The following is a 22,133-nucleotide window of genomic DNA, read 5'->3' as shown; positions in this document are numbered from 1 at the left end:
AAACTTATTAGTTTTTATTTAAGCAAGGTTTGGGGTTTTATTTCACTCAAAAAAATAACTTCAGAATTGATTTATTATGAATATGGTTTTTCTTAAAATAAAATAAGAATCCATTATTACTGAACAAAAATGGCATCCTTGTTGGTGAGTATTTTCTTTTAACTACAGGAAGAGTTCGGTTTATAACTAAATGGAAGAGCATAGGTAAGAATGTTGACATTCTGAAAATATGACTTATCTTTCTGGTTTTGGTGAAAATATATATTGAATTACTGGCTTGATGGAGAATTTTCTATCTAAACTTTCACCTTCTTTGTAACAGAGCATCTCATTTAAAAAGAAAATAACAGCAGCAACAAAAAACAAACAAACAAACAAACAAACTAAAAAACCCCACAAAAACCCTCAAACAAAAAAGAACTTAAATTCAAACATTCTTTCTTAATGAGCCAGTCAAGATGAACGCTACTATAATTGGAGCAATATCCTTATCCTAAAAAACAAACTGAAAACCAACACAGTAAAAAATCCAGGTAATTTTGTATACTGGGTCTAATAGCCCATCGTTAATTTTTTTCATAGAGGCCCACAAGGTACTATAATTTGGGTTTGTGGCTAAACCAGAGTTGATAGCACAACAATTTAGTGGCTACTTCTGAGCCATGCTTGAAGAGCATCAATACTTTCTTTGCCCCCTCTTCTTCCTCATAGGGAGTAGACCTGGCATAGGCAGGATACTGCAAAGGGAAAAAAATTAAACAGCCAAATTGACCAAAAGGATTTTTCATACCATATAACTTCATGGTCAGCAATAAAATATTAGAGGTGCTGAGAGACAGCTGCTAATCATTGGAGACCATTTTGATTGATCTATTTGTGGAATATGGTGAATTACTGCTTTTGTATTCCTTCCTTTTTTCCTCAACTCTTGACTCACTAAATTGTCTTTTGAAGTGTCTTTCTTGCTTTTGCTCTTCCTGTTCTCTCCCCTTACAATTGTTTGGGGCAGGGAAGGGAAGGAGTGAGCAGCTGTGTGGTGCCTGACTGCTACCTGGGGTCAATCCACTACAATTCCCTATTCTTCTTGTACATCTAATAACTAATTGAAAAATCCACTCAAGCCAATGGAATATTTCTTTTATCTTTATACCCTTAAATAGAAAATTACTTACTCTTGAAAAGCAGATGTCTATTTTGTCATTTTACATAATGCTTTGCATAATCTAAGCTCTCTTCTTCCATATCTTGAAGGTGAAAGTCACAAGGTACAAACCTTTCCCTGGTGCCCAGAGCAGTGTTCTGTCTAGCCCATTATCTGACCTGTGTTGACACAAATTCTTTCAAGCCTGAGTGCCATGTACTTTCATCTTTATAGTGCTGTGCCTGATCAATACCATGGTTGTGTAGTTTCTGGCTTAGCACTGATTTGTATCCCATCACTTGGTAAGGGCATATTATACAATTTTGTCTGCTCATGCTTGTTAAAATGCTACTAACCAATAAATAAAAAGTACCACAGAGGGCATGTCAATGAATGCTTGTTTGAACATGAAAGTTTTTCTGATAATATTGAAATCCTTTATTAATATTTTTTAATTATTTGTTTTATTTCAGGCTGTCTGGAATGAATATACCTCCTCCAGTAATAAGCAACAAAAACTGGCTCAGACTACATTTTGTAACAGACAGCAATCACCGATACCGTGGATTTAGTGCCCACTACCAAGGTACATTTAAAGAAATAAATTTTAATTGGGCCTGTATTTCTTAGAAAAAATAGTGCCCGAACTTTTAGGAAATGGGAAGGGTTACTTTAAAAAAAAAAGTGCCTCAGAAAAGTATAATTTGTTTTTCAACCTGCTATATCAAATTACAGTCTGTTAGAATATGGGTGGTATATTATCTAGTGTATCTAAATTCAGTTACCAAAAAATATTATGGGAGATCCCTGCTTTACTTTAACCTGTGCAAGTAGTTAGCTTTTAAAATGGTCTAAATATTCTGAAAAATACTGTGGAACAGTAACATAGAGAATGTCTTTCTCAATAAATTATGGGAATGGCTCTATAGTTATAGAAGTCATATTTGTAAAGCAGTAAAGTTTCTGTTTACTAAAGTAGCATTTATTCACTATTATTCTTTAGTATGTTTTGTAATACTTTGCATTATTAAAGGTTTAATTAACCAGAAAGAATCTTACCCACAGTTTTTATGAACAAGCATTTATTTTGAGCAAGAGTGAAAGCACCTGAAGCATAATTTTGGGAATGTCACTGTTTGAAACAAGGTCATTCTAATTATGAAGTGCTAATGAAAACTAAATGTCAGTAGTGCAAGGTTTTACTGTAAATAAAATTTTTCAATATTCACAGTGTATCAATGGATCTTCAGGGAACAGTAATCTCTTTTTGTATTTTTGTACTTTTTTTATTTATCTGATGAAAAACATCATGCCATTCCTACTAAGATCTTGTTCAGAAATTTGTTTTACGGTTTCTTATAGAAGATATAGCATAGGAAGAAATTATTTATGTAAAGTTTTTCTGAATATGATGGAATTAGTCAAGTAACATAAAAATTGCAATTAGCTAAAACTTATGACTAATGTTTTTGATTTGATCTTTAATAATAGCAAGTTTTACAACTCTGTGTGATTGCCTCAGATAGCATATTCTTAACTAGAACAGAAAAAAAAATGATTACTATTTTCAGCAGGTATTTTATATCTTTATTTGGACTTCCTGAATTGATAGATGTTCTGGAATGTGTATTCTGAATGAATGTATATGAAAGAAGCTTTCTTAATGTAGCTTCAGGGCTGTTATAATAATTTATGAAAGCATTGACTCATTTTTTGCATGATATCTTTCATACCATGTATGATAAACCACTCTCTACTAAGAAGTTGCTAGCTGATGGGATTGTAAAAAGATAGGAAGTAGGAATTCTCCCTAATAAATCTACCCACAATCAAGAACCATGTAATAACTATTTTGGTGGGTTAAGTGAAATGTTTTGCATTGTTGAGCAGTTTCTTTTGGGCTAGTGAGAAAAGAAGAACAAACAATATCTCATGGTAAACATACATGCATCCCTGCCAAAAATGTGAGGTAATAGCTAATGAAAGAGAACAGGCTTATGTTTATTTTTAAAAATGTGGTTTATCCCAGACCCGTAAAATATGTGAGTTGGTAGGTGTGGGAGATTTGAATATGCTGTGTGTCTTCTCTTTCTCCTTACTGCCTAAGAATGTAGTGATTAAATAATAGTGGTTTTACTATTTTGGTTTGCTCATTTAATATTTAATTGGGTATTACTGAATGTATGTTAAAGTGGACTAAATACGAAGTAGTCAAATGCTGCAACATCCCATCATTCTTAAAATGAAGAAAATGCCTTTTGCTACTCTAAAATAAATGTAGGCAGTAAAAAAAATCAGCATGTAAAGGAATTAAGTGTGCATGCTCAAGCCTGTATGATAAATAAAAAATAACCTTGGTAGTAGAAAATAGAAAAACTCCTTTTCAGATAATAGGGATGTGTATTTTCTGGTAGGTAGACTAAAGGAGAGAGTGTAAGAAAATTAAATAAATATCATAGAATGGTTTAGGTTGGAAGGGAGCTTTAAGATCATCTAGTTATAACCCTTGTGCCAGGAGCAGGGAAGCTTACACTAGAACAGATTGCTCAAACTCTGCTATGAACACTTCTAGGCATGAGATATATTAAAAAACCTTCCTACATTTAAAAAAAAAAAATTAAATATATGGCACAAAATATTTCAGTTATTTTGAGAAGTATAACCTTATTTTTTTTCAGTTAGAGATACCTTTAAGCCTTTTTGTAATGACCATTTTCAAACTTTAATTTCACTTCTTTTCTGACATGAGTTTTCTGAAAATCAGATAATTGATAAAAATGTTAAAAGTATTGCAAAATGTCATGTAGTACAAAGGCTTGATTTATTTTCAAGAGTTTATTTCTGCATTACTTTTGAGAGGGAATATGTTAATTCTTTCAATAGTTTTTTTTTATCAGAGTGCTACACGGTAGTATCTGTGTTGAAACCTAGGTCCTTCCCTGCTTAATTGAAGTAGATTGACTGTACCTGCTTTCTGAGTTCCTGAAACATAGTATTTGCTGCATATTAGCACTATAAACAGACTTACTAATCTCTTAGTACTTCCTTTAGTTTAATTTTCTTTAGCCTATTGTTACATATTTTTGAGGACTTGGACTTCATATTCTGAACTTCAGAACACTGCATAATTTTAGCCTGTCACTGCGTGGCACTGCAGTCCCCTTTTCAACTAATCACTCCCTTGGTTTACTGATTTTGTTTGCACTAGTATACATTTTGTTAGTGTATTTGGGTTTAACCCTAAGTAGCAATGAGTCCCTCTCACCATCACTCACTCACTCACTCACTCACTCACTCACTCACTCACTCACTCACTCACTCACTCACTCACTCACTCATGCCATACTCAGGGTACAATGGGACTGAAAATAGGAAGAACCAGAGTGAGAAGTTTCATGGTTGGAATGAAGATGTGGCAAATCACTCATCAAAAACTGTCCTGGAAAAAATAGCCTTATTATAAAACCTTTAATGACTGTTTTGGGTGTTGGAAAACAAATGGTAAATAAATGATGAAAAACACCCTTACTCTCCTCTTCTGAAAGCTTAACTTCATTCCAAACATTTCTCCTTCCTCTATTCAACCACACATTACTTTTTGTCTCTTTGTTGATGTGATAGCCAGTGCAGGAGGTTCAGGTCAAAGTGTAGGAGTTCATTTCTGCTGCTCCTCATTTCTCACTTTTTTCTTCTGCCATTTTTGGCCTCTTTCTCTCTTCTTCTGCCATGATGTGCATTGACCATGGATCATTGTCATAGGGGAAGAACCTGCTTCTGTGTGGGTTATCCATAGAGTACATTTAATACCCTTAGAGGGTATTACTAGCTCTGGAATAGAGCATGCACGCTCTGATCTTGTTCCCTTCCCTCAGTGTTTATTGCCTTATCTTAAATACATCTTCATAGAAATGTCACCAGTTCTGCTGATGGACTCAGTTGTGTCCTGTGGTGGGTCCATTGTGTAGCCAGATCTGGCCAGTTGTGACCAGCATGGGACAGCTTAGTGCCTGCTGAAGGGAGAGGTGATTTGTTCAGCCCTATACACCTCTGCTACCAAACCCCTGCCATATATACTAACTAATTCTAACTAATTACTAATTCTGTTCTCTAAAGTTTATGAAAACTGTTTTTTAAGATTCTTTTTCATAAGACAGCCTCACTTAGCTGATCTTCAGTGTAATACCTAAAGCTATTTTGGCCTTGAGATTTGAAAAGAAGACTAAAAGTGATAAATTGCAAAGTCAAAATATAGTTGCCTATGGAAAAAAAAAAACCACAGGAACAAAAAAATAGAAAACCTGGGGTTTTATAATTTGCTGTTTAAGACCTTGCAAATAGGTGTGGGTCTTAAACGCCCTTAAAGTTTTTTTTAAATTTACTTATATAGAAAAAATGAAATCTGATGAGGTACATGAAACTGGAGGAAGTTCTCAACTTCATTGAAGTAAACAATCATGTGAGTTATATGTATTGCTTTCTTTTAATTGGCAATTTTATTTATTAAAGGTATTCATTTATACAATATTTAAAATACATTGGTAAACAATAACCAATGCAATTAGAAGAGAAATTTTAGTAAGAAAATTCAATTAGAGGAGGATCAAAATATTTCCCTACCTAGGCTGTGGTGTCATAACCCACATATCCTTGCTTGTCTGGTCATCTGTGTTTCAGCACTTTCTTCTATTCACTGATTGTTCCTTGCCTTGATGCTTTCTCTTCTTGTTGCCTTGTTAAAACTCCCTTTGAGTCAGAAACTGTTGGCTGAAGTAGAACAAAAGCTTCTTTGGATCTTCTAGAAGCAGCTGCTTTACTGTGTCTTGGCACCACTAATCCTCTTTTGCTGTTTCTAAAATTAGTTGTGCTCTTTTACTCCTTCCATTTCCAGTTCCTTTTGGTTGCTGCTTTCTTTTGGTTACTTTTTGCACTCCAGCATTTATGTATGAATCCATAATATTATCTAAGTTGGCAGAAGGGATTAAGTTAGCTTCACAACATCTGGTCTTACTGACTGACATACACAAACTTCAATTTTCTTTATATCAAGCATACCCAGATTCAGAAAAGGCTTTCAAAAAAAAAAAAAAAAGCTTCATTTTCTGATAGTTAGACATTACTTTAAGCATCTAAAACTCTGCTATCTTTTTAGATCCAGTATCCTTTTCCTCTCACTCTCTTCCTTCGTCCGTCCTTAAGCTCTGGAAGGTTTCAACAGCAGCTGTACAATTGCTAATCATTTCACTTGTGAAATCCATTTCTTAACTGATTTTGTTTCCTTCCCTTGTTTTTTACCTCTGTTTAAGCCATGTGGAAGTTCATTCTTCCACTTTGAGCAAAAGAGTATCAAATACATAAATTGAGTGCTCAAACATATTTGCCATCCATTAAGAGTTTTTGCTTATAGGAAAATAGAAATGAAGCTACAAAATATATCCATGAGCATTTCAGAACAGAATAAAATTTAGTTGTCTTGTACATATTTAAAAGTATGCAAATGGTTACTCTCCTTCATACTTTACAGACAGCTGTGTGGAGCTGAGGTTGGATAAATGTGAGCACCTTAAATGTGGGATGAAATATGAAGAAAAAGATGTTGAAAAGTTTCTTCTTGCTCTGCTTGATTTTCTATTGTTACTTTCTTTTTCTTTCTGTCATTTTGTTTATGAATAGAAACGTATCTTCATCCATAAATTATTTATGGAGTTAGCTCTGCTTAATTTTTTTTTCTTGCTTTTGCTTTCAGAAAGAATGTAAAGCAATTGCCAATCAGGTAAAGAACAATAGTACTAAGCTGCCTTACAACATCATGGCTAGAGTAGCCAGCAGGGGAAAACTGTCTTTATAACTTTTTTCACAACATTAGGCAATTTAATCAGGATTTTGTCCTTCATTTCTTATCTCAAAAGCTATTGCAACAAACACTACACTGTACTACTGCTGAAATACTAGCAGATGTAATAGAGGCATAGGTAAGATTTTTTTTTAGACACCTATAGGTGTCTGCATATCCATTAAAGCTGGAGAGCTGTGAAGCACTGTGCCTGTATTTATGTACCTGTTGCACCACAGAAATCACCCAAGATACCCAATATATTTCTTTGGCAGTGGCAGAAGTGCAGAAGTTCTTTGGGCAGACAAACCAAGGTGTTACCAAGGCATATGTTATGAAATTAAAAAATGTCTCCAAATTATGTATGGGTAACTGAGCCTTCACCATACCTTGCTAATCCTGCCAGTGTGGGTTGCAGAGCGATTCAGCTGACCTCATGGTAGATGTTGGGCAGAGGTGTTCTAGAATAGAAGAGAGATCTGTGTGGTGCTGGCAAGTTAGAACTTACAGGAGATCACATGATGTGTTTAGTATGTCAGACACCAAAACACTAAGCAGATGTTTCCTCCCAGTGAGACCATGGAGAGAGTCAGAAAAAAAGGTAAAACTCATGGATTGAGATAGAGTCAATTTAACACGACGTAAAATGATGGGAAAGTAGTACTTTCATTAGGAAATAATGATAAAATAATATACAAAACTAGTGATGCACAAAGCAACTCACCACCTGTCAACCAATTTCATTCCAGCCCCTGAGCAGTGGCTGCCACCTCCCAGACAAGTTACCTCGTCCCCTGTTCAGCATGGTATGTTCAACATGGTCCCCTGTTGATGTGGTATGGAATATTCCTTTGGCCACTTGGGGCCAGCTCTCCCAGCTGTGTTCCTATTCACCTTCTTGTGCATCCTCAGCCTCCTTGCTGGCAGAGCAGCATAAAAACCTGAAAAGTCCTTGACTCATGGAGAGCGCTGCTTAGCAAGAACTAAAACATCAGTGTGCTATTCTCATTCTAAAACCAGAAAATGGCACTATAACAGCAACTAGGAATAAAATTCACTCTATTGTAGCAAGAACCAGGACACCATGCCATTCTGGCATAGAAAATGGAAGATGGGAAGGAAGAAACAACATATAGGCATCTCTTATATCCTTTCTTAGATGTGTGCTTTAAAATTAATTAAAACACTACATTCCACTGAATGCAATGACTAGATATGCATTTATTCTAATAATTTGTATGCCTAGTGAAACTACAGACACACAGATGTGGGTTTTTAATCTCAGTTTGCATTTATTAATCACTTGCTGATTTTTTTTTTTTTTTTGATACCAGAACATTCAAGGGCTTGAGATTCCCTAGGAGAAAGAAAGGTACTGCATCTCTTGGGTCACATTTGTAGAAGTCTACTATTTTGACAAGGACTGTATCTTCTGTGTAGGCCAGCGCAAATAAGTTGCTGCTTCCATTGATAATATATTTGACAGATGACAGATATTTACTTTTTAAGACAGATACTTAGTTATCAGAATTGTGAATCTGTGACTTTTAAGACCTTGAAATTCTTTTGTCAATACAGCACAGATGGCTACCTGATTTTGCAATGGATGCAGGAGAATCTCCTCATAGACTGAAATTACCAGAGCCTCTCAAAAGTACTTTTTTTATTTTTTTCTCCAGGCATAACAAGAGCTTAAATTGCATACATTGTCGTTTAAGTAAATGTTTTTAGTGGATTTACATACTCCTGAGTCTTTCAGCTCCACTTCGTCTCATACTGAGATATATTTTCTAAACAAATTATTTTTCACCTTTGCACCCTTGAGATGTCTTTTATTCACAATTATATACCCACACAATTACAGTGCACAGAATGACATTGACTTTGTTCTAATCAAGTTGAGAGAAGAAAAAATGTTACATTTTGTTGACCATCTCCAAATTTAAAGAACTTACTTATAGAATTCCCTCAATGAAAGTTTTTTATTACACCACTATTGGTAATTAGTTCTGATACTGTGTATGGACCCAGAGAGATCTAATTTTAAAGTTTTAATTCTCTTTTTTTACTTCAAGTAACATCATATTTCATTTAAAAAAGTCAATAGAACTAATGTTAAATATTAGGACATGGTAGTCTGTGCTACTATTTATTTTGATAGATTGTAATTTACTTCTGGAACGAGCATTAAATGATGCAGTAAAGAGTTGTCCTTTCCATTTTTAATGTTTTAATGAATGCATCTTAATTTAATATTTACCATAAAGAAAAAACTCTGATATTTTAGGGACATTCAAAAATTTTAATATATTTCTGTTTCATTTACTATTCTACATATATGCTCCTCTTTATTGTTTAAAAAAGAGTAAATGATAATACTTTATGTACTGCTGACTGTAAGTAATTCCAACTCCTCTGCAAAAGACAAGAAAAAAGTGCTGAATTACTCTTTATTTCAATTTAGATAATGCCTAGAAAGCATTTTCTTTATTTGGGTTACTTTGGTTGAAAGTTCAGGAATTTAGAAATTAAAATGAAGTACAAGATTTCAAACAAATAAAAAAACTTTGGAAAATGTTAGGTTGAAACTATAAAATCCATAGGTAATATGAACAATTCTGGTTTCTGGAAGGGAAAAGAATCATTTAAACCTCACTGTGGTTTTAGTGATCTTATTTATATGGATAGACAAATATATAAATATATACACACATATATGTATACCTATATCAACATATGAAAAAAAATTTTAAATGTACAAAAATGTATATAATATATGTACATTTTTCCCTATATTAATGTGTATCTGTATATATTTGTATATATATATATGTATAATACACCTATTAAAAAAAACATTTCATCTAAGAAAGTCCACTAATATTCAATTGTCGATAAACTCTAGAGTGTGTAGGACCTTCAAAATTCTTCCTATTGATTAGGTCAAGACATTAATACATTAACCTACATATCTGTATGCTTCACAGCCACCAAACAGTGTAATGCATTGCACTGACAATCTGTTTTCTTCAGGATGATATAACAACTGAAAGAAAAACCTGGAATAAAACACTTGTTTACATTCAGAATATTTAGTGATGAGATTAAATGTTGCAACATTTTGTTTCCTCTTGGAAAATTTTTGATGTGCAAATGTTCTCATAATATGCTTGGGCTTTTTATTAAATTATTTCTATTTTTCAGCTGTGAAAGCTATTTATTATTAATTATTATTAATAATTGAATGCAAGAAGCTGTTCAAGTTAGTTTACTAATGGTTTTCACCATTATAAGTTTACTGTACATTAAAGAACATAAACCTGATATGGTTTAACTTTAGAAAGTAGATTTAAAACACTAAAATTAATAGTGTCACTGATATCAGATGCATTGGATTTATTTCTGCTGGAAGATTTACTCCCATTTCCTTCTCTTGCTCTTCCCTCACTCAGCATTTCCAACTTTTTTTTAGCTCTAGAAGGTCATTTTACATTTTGGAAGGGTGATTTTCTGCCATTAGGGGACACACACACGAGGAAAGGAATAATTTTGATAAGAAAACAACAGGAAGATGAAGAGAAGTAGATAATTAAGGAATTGAATATGGGTTTTTTATGTCTACCCTCACACTCAAATTTTCCCATTTACCTTCTAATAAAATGGCATAAATTATTGTTCAGAAATATAGTTTCTTTTTTTCTCTCCCTCTTCTCTTAACCTAAACTGGGCATTGTTATTTAGTTACTAAGAACAACTGTATTTTTGAGAGAAAGCATATCTTCATGTCTTTGAGGTTATAAAGGTGGAGTAGTTATGCAGTTTTTTTTTTAATTTTAAATATTGAATTGACTAGGTTTATGTATGTGAAATACAGCTGTTGTGTTCTTTAAATGCTTCTCCCTGGTTTATTATTTGCAAAAACCAATCACACTGTATGCTCAATAACCTCCTGCCTAAAGATAGGAAAGTTTTTCTTAAAACAAAAAAAAAATAAATAAAAATCCAAAATTCTGCTTTGGAATATGAATATGGAAATGACCTGTGCAAGATATTATGCTAGAAATTATTAGTGTTAAATGAGATGCTATGGTTTTTTACTCATTCCCAGTACAGATAAAGTGAGGACATTTGGTATTACTCTTCAGAATTAAGTCTAAAATTATCTAATTTTAGAAATAAAAGTACCTTTTGCAAAGTAGCCCCCATTAAATAAGGAGTCAAGTCTATTTAATGACAAGTTAATCTTTTAATGAATGTTATTTCAAGTAAGAAATGAAATTTTCTGAACTACCTTTTTAATTCCCAGTTACACTTTCTCCACTTTACTTCCAGTCAATGGATCTATTTATACTCTCAAACACTGGCTCCTTTATTTGTGTACAGCATTAGTAGCAGTATGAGAAAGCTTAAGGAATTAATTTTTTTTCCCATTCACAAACACCAAGAAATTATTAAACATACATCTCTGTTCAACAAAGTGTTTTCACTTAAATGCAGCTGAGTCAATAAACCTTGAATACTAGAGAATATTCTATGGAATTTGTTAATGGGCAAAATCACTAACTAGTACCAAGAAGATTTTGAGTTAAATGATTTCCTAGATTTTCATAATGTGAAATTTCAGTACCATTCATATTTAAAGGAAAATAGTAGAATTCCCCTGGGAACCATGGTGGTCAAACCTTCTGAGTCTGTCTGAAAAATGTCAGAACAAACATAGAATAGCAGTGTGAATACTAAAGTGTTTCTAGAACTAATGTTTGTTGTGTTGTGTGTTTCTTTCTAATGTACTTGCTTAGTTTTATAGATGCCAAAATGTATATTATTTTTGGTCTGGATCCTGGGTCAATATGAATATTTTTAATACCTTTTCAGAAAAGGAAATCCTCTGAGTATGTAGAAGAAAAACAAATAGCCAAGTAAAGTGGTTAGAGTGGAGAGTGAGAGATGGTGAAAGAAATATTTAGGTGACAAGATGGGTAGTTACAAGGAGATTGAACCTGAAGGGATTCTGTTGAATAATTATGACTTCTTGTATGATTCATGCCCTGGTTGGAATCTAGTCTGTGTTAGTTGGATTGAAAAGTCAGACAGGACAAATCTCTTTTCCTGACAGAACAAGCTGAATTCTCTCAGCTTTTCATCATAGGAGAGGTTCTTCATCTATCTAATCATCTTCGTGGCTCTCCTCTGGACCTTCTGTAACAGGTCTATGTTCTTCCTGTTCTGAGGCCCCCAGATCTGGATGAAGCACTCCAAATGGGATCTCACAAGGGCAGAGGAGAGTGGCAAAATCCATCCCCTTCCTAGCCCTGCTGCCCATGCTGCTTTTGATGCAGCCCTGGATACCATTGGCCTTCAGGGCTGCAAGTGCACATTGCTGGGTCATGTCCAGCCTCTCACCCACCAGCACCACTGGCTCCTTAACAGGGCTGCTCTAGATCCATTCATCTTCCAGGCTGTATTGATCCCTGGGGTTGCCCTGAGCCAGGTATGGTGCCTTGTGCTTGGCCTTGTTCAATTTAATGAGGTCCTCATAGGCCATTTCTCAGACTTGTCCAGGTCTCTATGAATGGCATCCCATCCCTGTGACATGTCAACCACAGCACTTGGCTTCTTGTAGTCTGCAAACTGACTGAGGATGCACTCAATGCCTCAGTATACATCAGTGATGAAGACACTAAATAGTACTGATCCCCATATGGGCCCCTAAGGGAATCCACTTTTCTATCATGTCTGTCAGAACAATAAACTTTCCAGAACATTACCCTCTGGACACAACTGTCTGAGCAATTTGTTATCCATTGGACAGTTCACCCATAGAATTCATTTCTCTTCACTTTAGACAGAAGGATGTTGGGGGGGGACCATGTCCAAAGCTTTGCAGGTCCAAATGGATGACATATATGGCCCTTTGTTGGATGATGTCGTTGGTCCATCACAGAAGGCCACTAGGTTGATTAGAGAGGACTTGCCCTTGGTAAAGCTGCACTACTGTTCTGAATCACCTCCCTGTCCTCCATGTGCCTCAGCACAGCTTATAGGAGGATTCTGGTCCATGCTTTTCCCAGACACAGAGGTGATACTGACAAGTTGGTCATTCCAAGGATCCTCCTTTTTACCCTTTTTAAACATAGGTAAAATATTTAGTCATCTGGGACTTTGCCTGGCTGCCCTGACTTTTCAAATATCATGGACAGTGGGTTGACAACTATATCAGCAAATTCACTCAGGACTCTGGGGTGCAGCTCATCATGTCCCATGGATTTAGGTCTGTTCAGGTGGTCATGAACCTGAATTTCTCTCTAAGTGTAAAGGACTTTGGTCTTCCAGTCCCTGTCTTGAAGTCTATTCACTTGAGAGGTGTGGGAAGAGGATTTGCCAATGAAGATTGAGGCAAAAAAAGTTATACAGAGAGCACTCTACAGTCCTCAGGTCCATACTTAGAATGCTTAAAAAAGCACACCTTGGTGCTTTTTGACCTAAGTACTAGGAAAAGAGTAGAGGGCAGAACAGAAAACATGTTGCTGTATAAATCAAACTTCACCTTGAAGTTGCTCTGGCCTCTCTGCATTTCCAAAGAATATAGCAAAGCTGAAGAAAGTTCAGACAAAGCAAAGATATCAAACATATGGCTAATCATATGTTTGATTTCTTTTTTTGATTGAAAAGTGATTCATCTACGTATGACTCTGCATCTTGGAAAATGAATATATCTATGGAAGGAGGGGAGATAAACAGACAATAAAGTTATGAATCACAGGGATATTGGAAATATTTATTAGATCTCTTTTGGATGTCAGAATTGAGGCACATGCTTCATAGTGACTTACACAAGATAATTAAATTACCAATGGAATAGGGCACCAGGTCTTTTGAGCCCTAATCCAGGGTAGCTAGAAGCTAGGTAACACTTATCATTCCATTTTTCATGAAGCTGGCAGAATTGCTTGGATAATGCTGATTTAGTTTATATACCACCATGGTACACTACGATATATGATATATGAAAATATTTATGAAGAAAATACTTAAAATGAAGGGCATGTATTCAAATTAAATCAGGCTGACTCAAATTCAGAAGCGAAGAGGTCTATTGACTTTGTGAAAATAAAACAAATTCATGTTTTTTCTACTTTTCTTCACCTGAGTACTTTCCTTTTTCTTCTCAGTTAATATTAAACTTGGGATTAAAAGTCATAACTTTTAATTCCTAACATCTATGTCTAGTGTATTAGTGTAACAGGCAAATAGATAGTGTACACAGCTGTTTAATCGAAGATATAAAAATAAACGGTTCTTCATTTGTATACAGCATTGTGTTGGGTAGTTTGGCTTTTCATGAAAGATATATAAGGCTTACATGTTTAAATAATATTTTTCCCTATAAAGTTCTCAAACCCATAATTTAAACAAATTAGTGATAAAAATATTATAGTTTTGAAATTTCAATTATGATAATCAGACCTTCTGTTTGTTGAAGACATTTGAGCACACTCTTTTGACACTTAGAGCAAACCAGCCAGTAGTACTTAAGCCAAGAATCATTCAAATTCCTAATGACCTTAGTGGGAAATTATGAATATTAACCAACCTTAAAGAAATTGACAGAATCATAGAATGAATATCATTGAATCATGGAATCATAGAATGGTTTGAGTTTGAAGGGACCTTAAAGCTCATTTTGTTCCAAACCCTTGACATGGGCAGGGACACCTTTCACTTGACCAGGTTGCTCAGTCCCATCAAGTTTGGCCTTGTAATGTTTGGAGGGACCACAGTGGAGTCATCTGCCCCAACTCCCTGCACAAACAGGATCCTTCTAGAGCACATTGCAGAGGATTGTGTCCAGATGGTTCTTAAATATCATATATTTATCCTTATACTGCTTGTGGAGGCTATCTCAGTCATTTTTTCGTATGTAATTAATATTTAAGTATCCTGTGGTCTTTGTACAGAAGCAAAATGTCTCTTTTTGTACTCAGCTTTGTACTCACTTTTTCTAGAATTAATGTGTTAGGGTTTTTTTGTTTTTGTTTTGGTTTTGGTTTTGGTTTTTTTTGTTGTTGTTGTTGTTGTGGTGGTTTTTTTTGTTTTGGTTTGGTTTGGTTTTTTTTTGTTTCTTTGTTGTTAGGGTTAGTTATATATTATTTCCTGGGGGAACAAAGTTACTGCTGAAAACTCTCATTGACTTCTATCCAGCAACTTTTTCTTACATGTGAAGAAGTTGCTTTGTAACTGTGTGGAGCCTCTCAGAAACTCTTGCCTCTGTAGAGATGGTCATACCATTTAATTTAGGAAAAATAAATATCAAGCAATAACTGTAAAACTGCTGAGAGTACTGAAAGTGGCCAAATTCTAAGATGCCTTTAACCATTTTGATGAAGTCTGAAATTTTCAGATATGGTGAGCAACCAGCTGTCTCAAAATTTGATATTTTTATGTTCTACCAGTTAAGAAGTTTAAAAAGTATCCAAAACCTGCTGCAACTTCTGAAAAATCACAGAATCACAGCATTGTAGGGTTGGAAGGGACCTCTGGAGATTATCCAGTCCAAACGTTCTGCTAAAGCTGGGTTACTTACAGCAGGTTACACTGGTGCATGTCCAGGTGTGTTGTGACGTCCAGAGAGGGAGGCTCCACGACCTTCTTGGGCAGCCTGTCCCAGTGCTCTTCCACCCACAACATAAAATTCCTCCTCATGTTGATGTGAAACTTCTTGTGGTTAAGTTTATGGCCATTGGCCCTTGTGACATCACTGGGCACCACCAAAAAGAATCTGACAATGTCTTCTTGACACCTGCCTCTGAGATATTTACATGTATTGATGAGATTCCCTCTCATCTTCCTGCTTCTGCAGTCTCTCCTAACAAGAGGAATGCTCCAGGCCCCTCATCTATTTGCCCTCCACTGGACCCTCTCCAGTTGGTCCTTGTCTTTCTTGTACTGAGGAGCCCAGATCTGGACCCAACACTCCACATGTAGCTGCACTAGGGCCAAGTAGAGGGGGAGGATCACCTCTCTCGATCTGCTGATCACACTCCTCCTGTTGAATGGCAGCAAAGCCTTCAGATGTATCAGTCACTTCCCCCAGGTTCATACCATCAGCAAACTTGCTGAGGGTACATTCAATCCCTTGATCCAGGTCATTGAAAAACAAATTGAAGATTGAACCCAGTACTGATCCCTGGGATTCATCACTGAGTACAGGCTTCCTGTAGTAGAATCTACTCTGGATCACGATCCTCTGAGCTCTGCCATTCAGCCTGTTCTTGATCCATCTGACTGCCCATTCATCTAACACACATTTCCTGAGTTTACCTTCTAGGATGTTATGTAAGACAGTGTCAAATTACCATGTTTTTAGATTTGCCAATATATTTTTTCCTGTAGAAGTTATCTTTGTGAGCATTTCTCTGTGCAACATAAAAGTGAGGAAAGATACTTGCAGTAACCAAGCTTTTATGGGTATTAGGAACAATTTTGGCTATTGAACATGAACACTATAATTTTTATCATTGTACTGTGGTGCAAAATTGCCGGAGATGCTCTCTAAGGCAATGCATATGTAATTCTTCTTAAAATGATTTTGAAATTTTAGTGTGTAAGCATTTACCTTAGGACATCTTGAAATTGTTGTCTAATGGATCGCTGGGGTCCTCTCACAGGGAAGATTTTCCTCAGGCAAAGCTCTTGTCTTGCACTGGATGCCACTTCTTGAATTAAAAGTTCACTTACTGCCCACTTGATGCTGACAGCACACATTGTTCTGAAGGAATAGCTTTATCTCTGTAAACTCTAAGTGGATTTTCAAACAGTTTTTGTACTGAAAAAACCTTTTTCCTTGACAGAGAATTGTACTTAGGACCTGACCTTTCTTTAAAAGTATTATTTTTTAGTCTATCCTGACCTTTTAGATAAAACCAAAACATAAAAGACAGTACAGTTTTATTTAGAAATCATTCAACTTTGCTTCGCTTTATAATTAACATTTATTCTGCTTAGAGATTAACTTTATTTATTTGGAGTGAGAAATAAGGGAGAAATATCACTTCTTGTTAAATTTAATGTATTGCTTTGTTCTTAGGCATTGTATTTTTCACAGTGAATAAGAGACAAGCACAGGCCAACAGCTCCCTGAAGGCTGGCGAGCTCAGGGATCAGGGTTGAGGCTGGCAGTGCAGGGCTTTTCAGCCAGTGCTGGCCCTCAGCCAGGGAGTAGAGCAGGCTTTAGGTGCATCTGGAGGTAGACCAAACCCTGGGCACTGGACATCTCCATGGAAAAGAGGACAGGCCAAGGCAAGGCAGTGACATTAGCCCCATGGCTAGGTAGAGCAGGAATAGAGGAAGAGGGGGACAAGCACTGCTGTGGCATCACTGGGGCAGGGACTCATGGCTTCAGCCTTGGGGCCCTGGACCCACAGGCATGGGTGGGGAGAGACCTTGGGAAGGCTGGCTAATCCTGTTTAGGCTGATCAGAGCCCTCAGAGTCCTGACAGTCATTGGAGAGTACTTCAGTGGGGTAGGATACATAGAAAAATATGTTCAGTATACACAACTTCAGAAGTTGGTTGTGTTGTAATGCACTTGTGTAATATTATGTTAGCCAGAGAATCTTGCTGTATTCAAAGGGAACACAATTTATTGTTATTTAATTAATGTTATTATGATCCGATAGTCTGAACTATCAAATATAGAAAAGCATCAAGGATAAGAATAACTTCTAAAAGTTAAGAACTGCCTTTCTACTTTCCCTTATATTTCTTTTGTCTTATTTTTACCCTTTTCTCTGTGCTCCTGGCCAGAGATTACAACCAAGTGAGAGCATCCAAGGATCTGTTAGGAGAAGTTTGACACTCCTGGATGTGAAGAAGCGAACTTCTTCTTCAGTATTAGAGTTGAATGATTTCTTTTTTGTATATTTTCTTAAAATAGTCTGCTTGTTTCTCATTGTTCTTTACTAAAATCTGAAAGTTGCACATTAGCCTTCCTCAGCCTAAGTATGTTGCTCTCTGTGCAAGACCTATGTAACTTTATCAGATCTGATACTACTGTATGCAGTAGTATCAGAGCACAACACTTCTGAAATGCCACCAGTGCAAGAAATATTCACTTGACACCTATGAATTATCAAAAATAGTGAAAACAAACTCAAGCCAAGGCAAGCCTAGATAATGTCAACATAAATTTTGTGGCCTTGTATTACTAATGGCAAAATTGTACTTACTAGGCTGTAGTCTCTATTAATTTGTGTGACATAGGTAAAGTAAACAAGGAAAAAAATATGCTTAAGTATTAAGATTTGTATTCAAGATACCTTTTCTGCTACCTTGTCTTTACCATTTGCCAAGAACAAACTTTCTAAGAAATTTTATCGTTTCTAACAAGTACTAATCAATTTAGAAACATACAATAATTAAAAATAAATTGAATATATTAGCTATTAAAATAATCCTCTCTGTAATGAAAGTTACTATATTGGATAATTTATTTTTTTAAATTAGGTTAGCAATCTCTAGAAATAAGTTTAAGTCAAATAACTTCTTGATGCCTCATATGGGATTTAGAATAGAAAATCTTGGCATTAGCCTGCTTAGGGCAAATATTAGACACTCAAGAGCAATGGTACAAAGATTTTTGCTATTGAGAATAACTGAAAGAGATTATTACTGGGTTTAAGATTCAGTATTTTCCCACGTATCTAATTTCATTGAAAATATTAAAACTATGAGTATCAGTCTTGTCAATATATAATTCGAGCTTTAGCAAGTATTGTTCTATCTGAAACTGTTTATTTGATTTATAAATACCACTCTGCTTGCTTATAACAATGAACACCTATATCTTGGTTTGAAAAGACAGGTGTCTGCTAAAGAAGGCAGGACCTCCCTTGCAACGGAGAATGTAAACCCCCTCCCTCTGAATTATTATAATTTTATCATGGGAATAACAGTTCTTTAATAGGGAAAAAATAAAAATAAAATTAAAATGCAGTAATACAAAAGAATACTGACAGAGTCAAATATGACCTGACACCCTGTGGGTCAGGGTGTTGGTAGCAGTCGCATTAAATGGTGGCTGCAGTCGTCCTGGAGTGACAGATGTGGTTCTGTTGGAGCAGTGATCCTGTAGAAGGGTGTAGTTTTCTACTGAAGGTCCAGTGGTGGTGTAAATGGGCCTGGTCTTCCTCTGGGAATCCAGTGGAAAAGAAAGCTGCTCCTCTGGGAATCCAGAAGAGGAAAAGGCTGCCTGTGGTGTTCCAAATGTCAGATTCTATCCAGGTAGGAATGCTTGGCTCCTTCCTCTGGGCAGAGCATCTCACTCTGGGATGGCATAATTTTATCAGTCATGCAGTGATACTCAGTGGCCCATTAACAGAAGATATTTCCCGGAGGAAGGATTGGCTGTGGAAGAGATAAAGAAAACTGCCCAATTAACAGAAGAGTAACTGCCCCACCTCTAACAGACAGCAATAGAATACACATCCCCATTTGCAACCAAAGACAACGTATTAGGCAACAAACGTTAATATTAAAAGGAAAGTGAGAATTTAATTTTGTTGAAAAGAAATGAGAGCACCATATCATGGCATATCCATGGTGACACAAGAAACAGAATTAGAAGTCAGAACCTTTAAATTTTATCTTTTTGTTAAGTGGTTGCTATATACATTTTAATGTACATAGTCTGTATAGTAATTATTCTTTCAGATTTGCTTATTTGATGTTATCCTGTCCTTGAAAAAGGGAAATAACATTCTTGCGCTATGATCCACAGAGTCAAATTAGAAAGAAAATAAATATCTAAGACAATATTCATAAGGCTTTATACTTGACAAATACAATAAAGCTACTCTTTTTAAGGCCAATAGATGTGACTGCTTTTCATTCCCAGCATTATATTGCTCATTTCATAGATTCCTACAATATTATTGAGTCTTGAAGAATTTTAAAGTTATATTGTTTGGCAGTTTTATTGTATGATTATGTTTGATTTTACAGATCTTGTTACATTGCTGCATATCGCTTTTGAAAAGAAAACTAAGTATGAAAATATTAAAATAATTATTTTACATTTCGAATAACTGTTTTCTCATTTACTAACATTCATTTTTGTTAAGTTTTGGTTTTGTTTTTTTCTTTTTCTTAGAAGTAACAGGCCTTTTAAAAAGTACTTTCTCACTTTAAGTAAACCACCTGAAATAACATTATCCATATGTGGCTCTGTATTGGTCTTTGGCATATTTTTTTTCTATTCAACAAACATATATTGCTCTAATAAATATTATTTGGACAAATATATATGTTAAAAAAATAGTAGTTCTGTCTATGTCATGATTTTCATAGAAAGGAAATAAACAATGTTAGAGATGTCTAGAGTTTTTGTCTGAATTTTCAGATTTCCAAATGTAATCAGTTTGATAAATTAGGATGCAAAAATTTACCATATTTTCAGTATCTGCTTAAAAAATTTAAAGTGATCTTAAATTCACTGAGGCATATGAAAGATCATCAAGACATGCATTTGTGTACACTGAAGCCTGACATACCTCCTACATCTCTGAAAATTTCTGGGTGATGCTTAATTGTCACTTTCAGAGTGTTTTGGTATATTTCATACTACAGCAATTGATTAAATTTGCATAAACAATAGAGAAATACAGAAAAAAGAGATGACAATAAGGAGGTTGAGAAAAGAGATCAGAAGAAAAGGCAAGCTTAAAAAACAAACATAAGAGGATGCAATAATGCAAAAAGGTAAATTCTGGTACCAAAAGGAAATAAAAATGAAATTTTGACTCTATTCCCACAATGTGGATAACATCAAAACAAAAGGAACCAAAAGGCTTTTTTTTTAGCTTCTGGCTAGATCGCTTTTGGAGGTTTTGCTATTTGTATAAGTCATTGCCTGTTTGAACTAATGTCTAGAAATTTGTTTTGAACCCTATCTTTTTTAGTCATGTATTTCTTTACAACCATGGTTATATAATATTTCTGTAAAACCACAGTTTCATTTCTTTTCTGAACAGCTGTGAGGTGAAAATAGATTTTGTCAGAAGAATATTTTATGGCAGCCATTAATACTGATTTTGTGTTCTAAAATCTATGTTTATATATTTGTTTCCTTTATTTTCTACTACAATTTAATCTTAAGAACAGATAAAGTTACTCGAAATTTATGAAGAATAAAATAAGTGATTTTAAAAAATAATATGGCTGGAATGACATATATTAAAAGAGTCAAATAAGCTGCTATATCTACATAAACTTGAAAATTCCTTAACAGATCCAGAATACATTCTTATAATTAGGTTTCTAACTTCACTGGAAATTTTTGTAAGCATCAGATATTTAATGACAGAGAACATGAAAGAGAACTGTTAATTAAGATAGGAAAAAAACCCCATCTTCTTAATAGGATGCTGAGATGTGGAGGTCACTCCAAAATTAGTTAAGTATAGGAAGGTTTTAAGTGAGGAAGCTAAATAAGCCTTGACTAAAAGTCCTTGAACATCTGAAAGAATGAAGATGGAATATAGTTATTACTCTTTTTAAAAATTCTGTTTATAATTGTAACTCTCTTGTTTTCCTTTAATGAGGTATGAATTTGATTTTTGCTTAAGACTGTTTACACTTTTTTTTAACTACTCATTGCAAAATAATAGACTGTCCTCTTGGTAATAAAATATACAGGAAAATTCCCAGGCTGACCTCATGTCAGTTACCTCATTAACACGTTCCGGTAGTCTGAGTCCCATTTAGGGCCATCTGCATTAAGGCTCTTTAGCCTTATTTGGGAAGTTTGTGGCTGGATCATATGTGTCACAAGAACTAATAAAGTCCTGTACCTTTATTCATCCTGAATAAATAAGATAGTGAATATTCCGATTTGCTTTCACATTTTGAACTCAACATGGTTTCAGGAATTAATCAGCAAAATGAATTCTAGTGAATTAGAATAGCTGTTGGATGATAGCCTGAGGTCCAATTTGGTCTTATGAACAATTTGCATGTTTTTATCTGTTCTTCAACCTCTGAAGTTAAAAAAATTAAATTTAGGAAAGTGTCATAAATGGGCTAGATTTTCTACCTGGAGTCCAGTGACAAGAGGAACACTACAAGTGTCTGTTCTGATACAAATTCTCTTCAACATGTTTATCAA

At 35.0% G+C, this 22,133-nt stretch overlaps 1 protein-coding gene across 3 annotated transcripts in view; it reads left to right on the top strand.

Annotated features, from left to right (window-relative positions):
* CSMD3 (CUB and Sushi multiple domains 3) overlaps nucleotides 1–22,133 on the top strand; it is a 579,290-nt gene that overhangs the window by 209,402 nt on the left and 347,755 nt on the right. For all 3 annotated transcript variants that reach the window (XM_050970810.1, XM_030234789.2, XM_050970809.1), the window contains exon 6: nucleotides 1,615–1,727. In XM_050970810.1, the coding sequence (XP_050826767.1) occupies nucleotides 1,615–1,727 (113 nt within the window). The remainder of the gene's footprint in view (nucleotides 1–1,614; nucleotides 1,728–22,133) is intronic.

Source organism: Serinus canaria, chromosome 2 (genome assembly GCF_022539315.1).
Source record: "Serinus canaria isolate serCan28SL12 chromosome 2, serCan2020, whole genome shotgun sequence".
Lineage (NCBI taxonomy): Eukaryota > Metazoa > Chordata > Aves > Passeriformes > Fringillidae > Serinus > Serinus canaria.
This window is presented reverse-complemented; position numbering and strand designations above follow the sequence as displayed.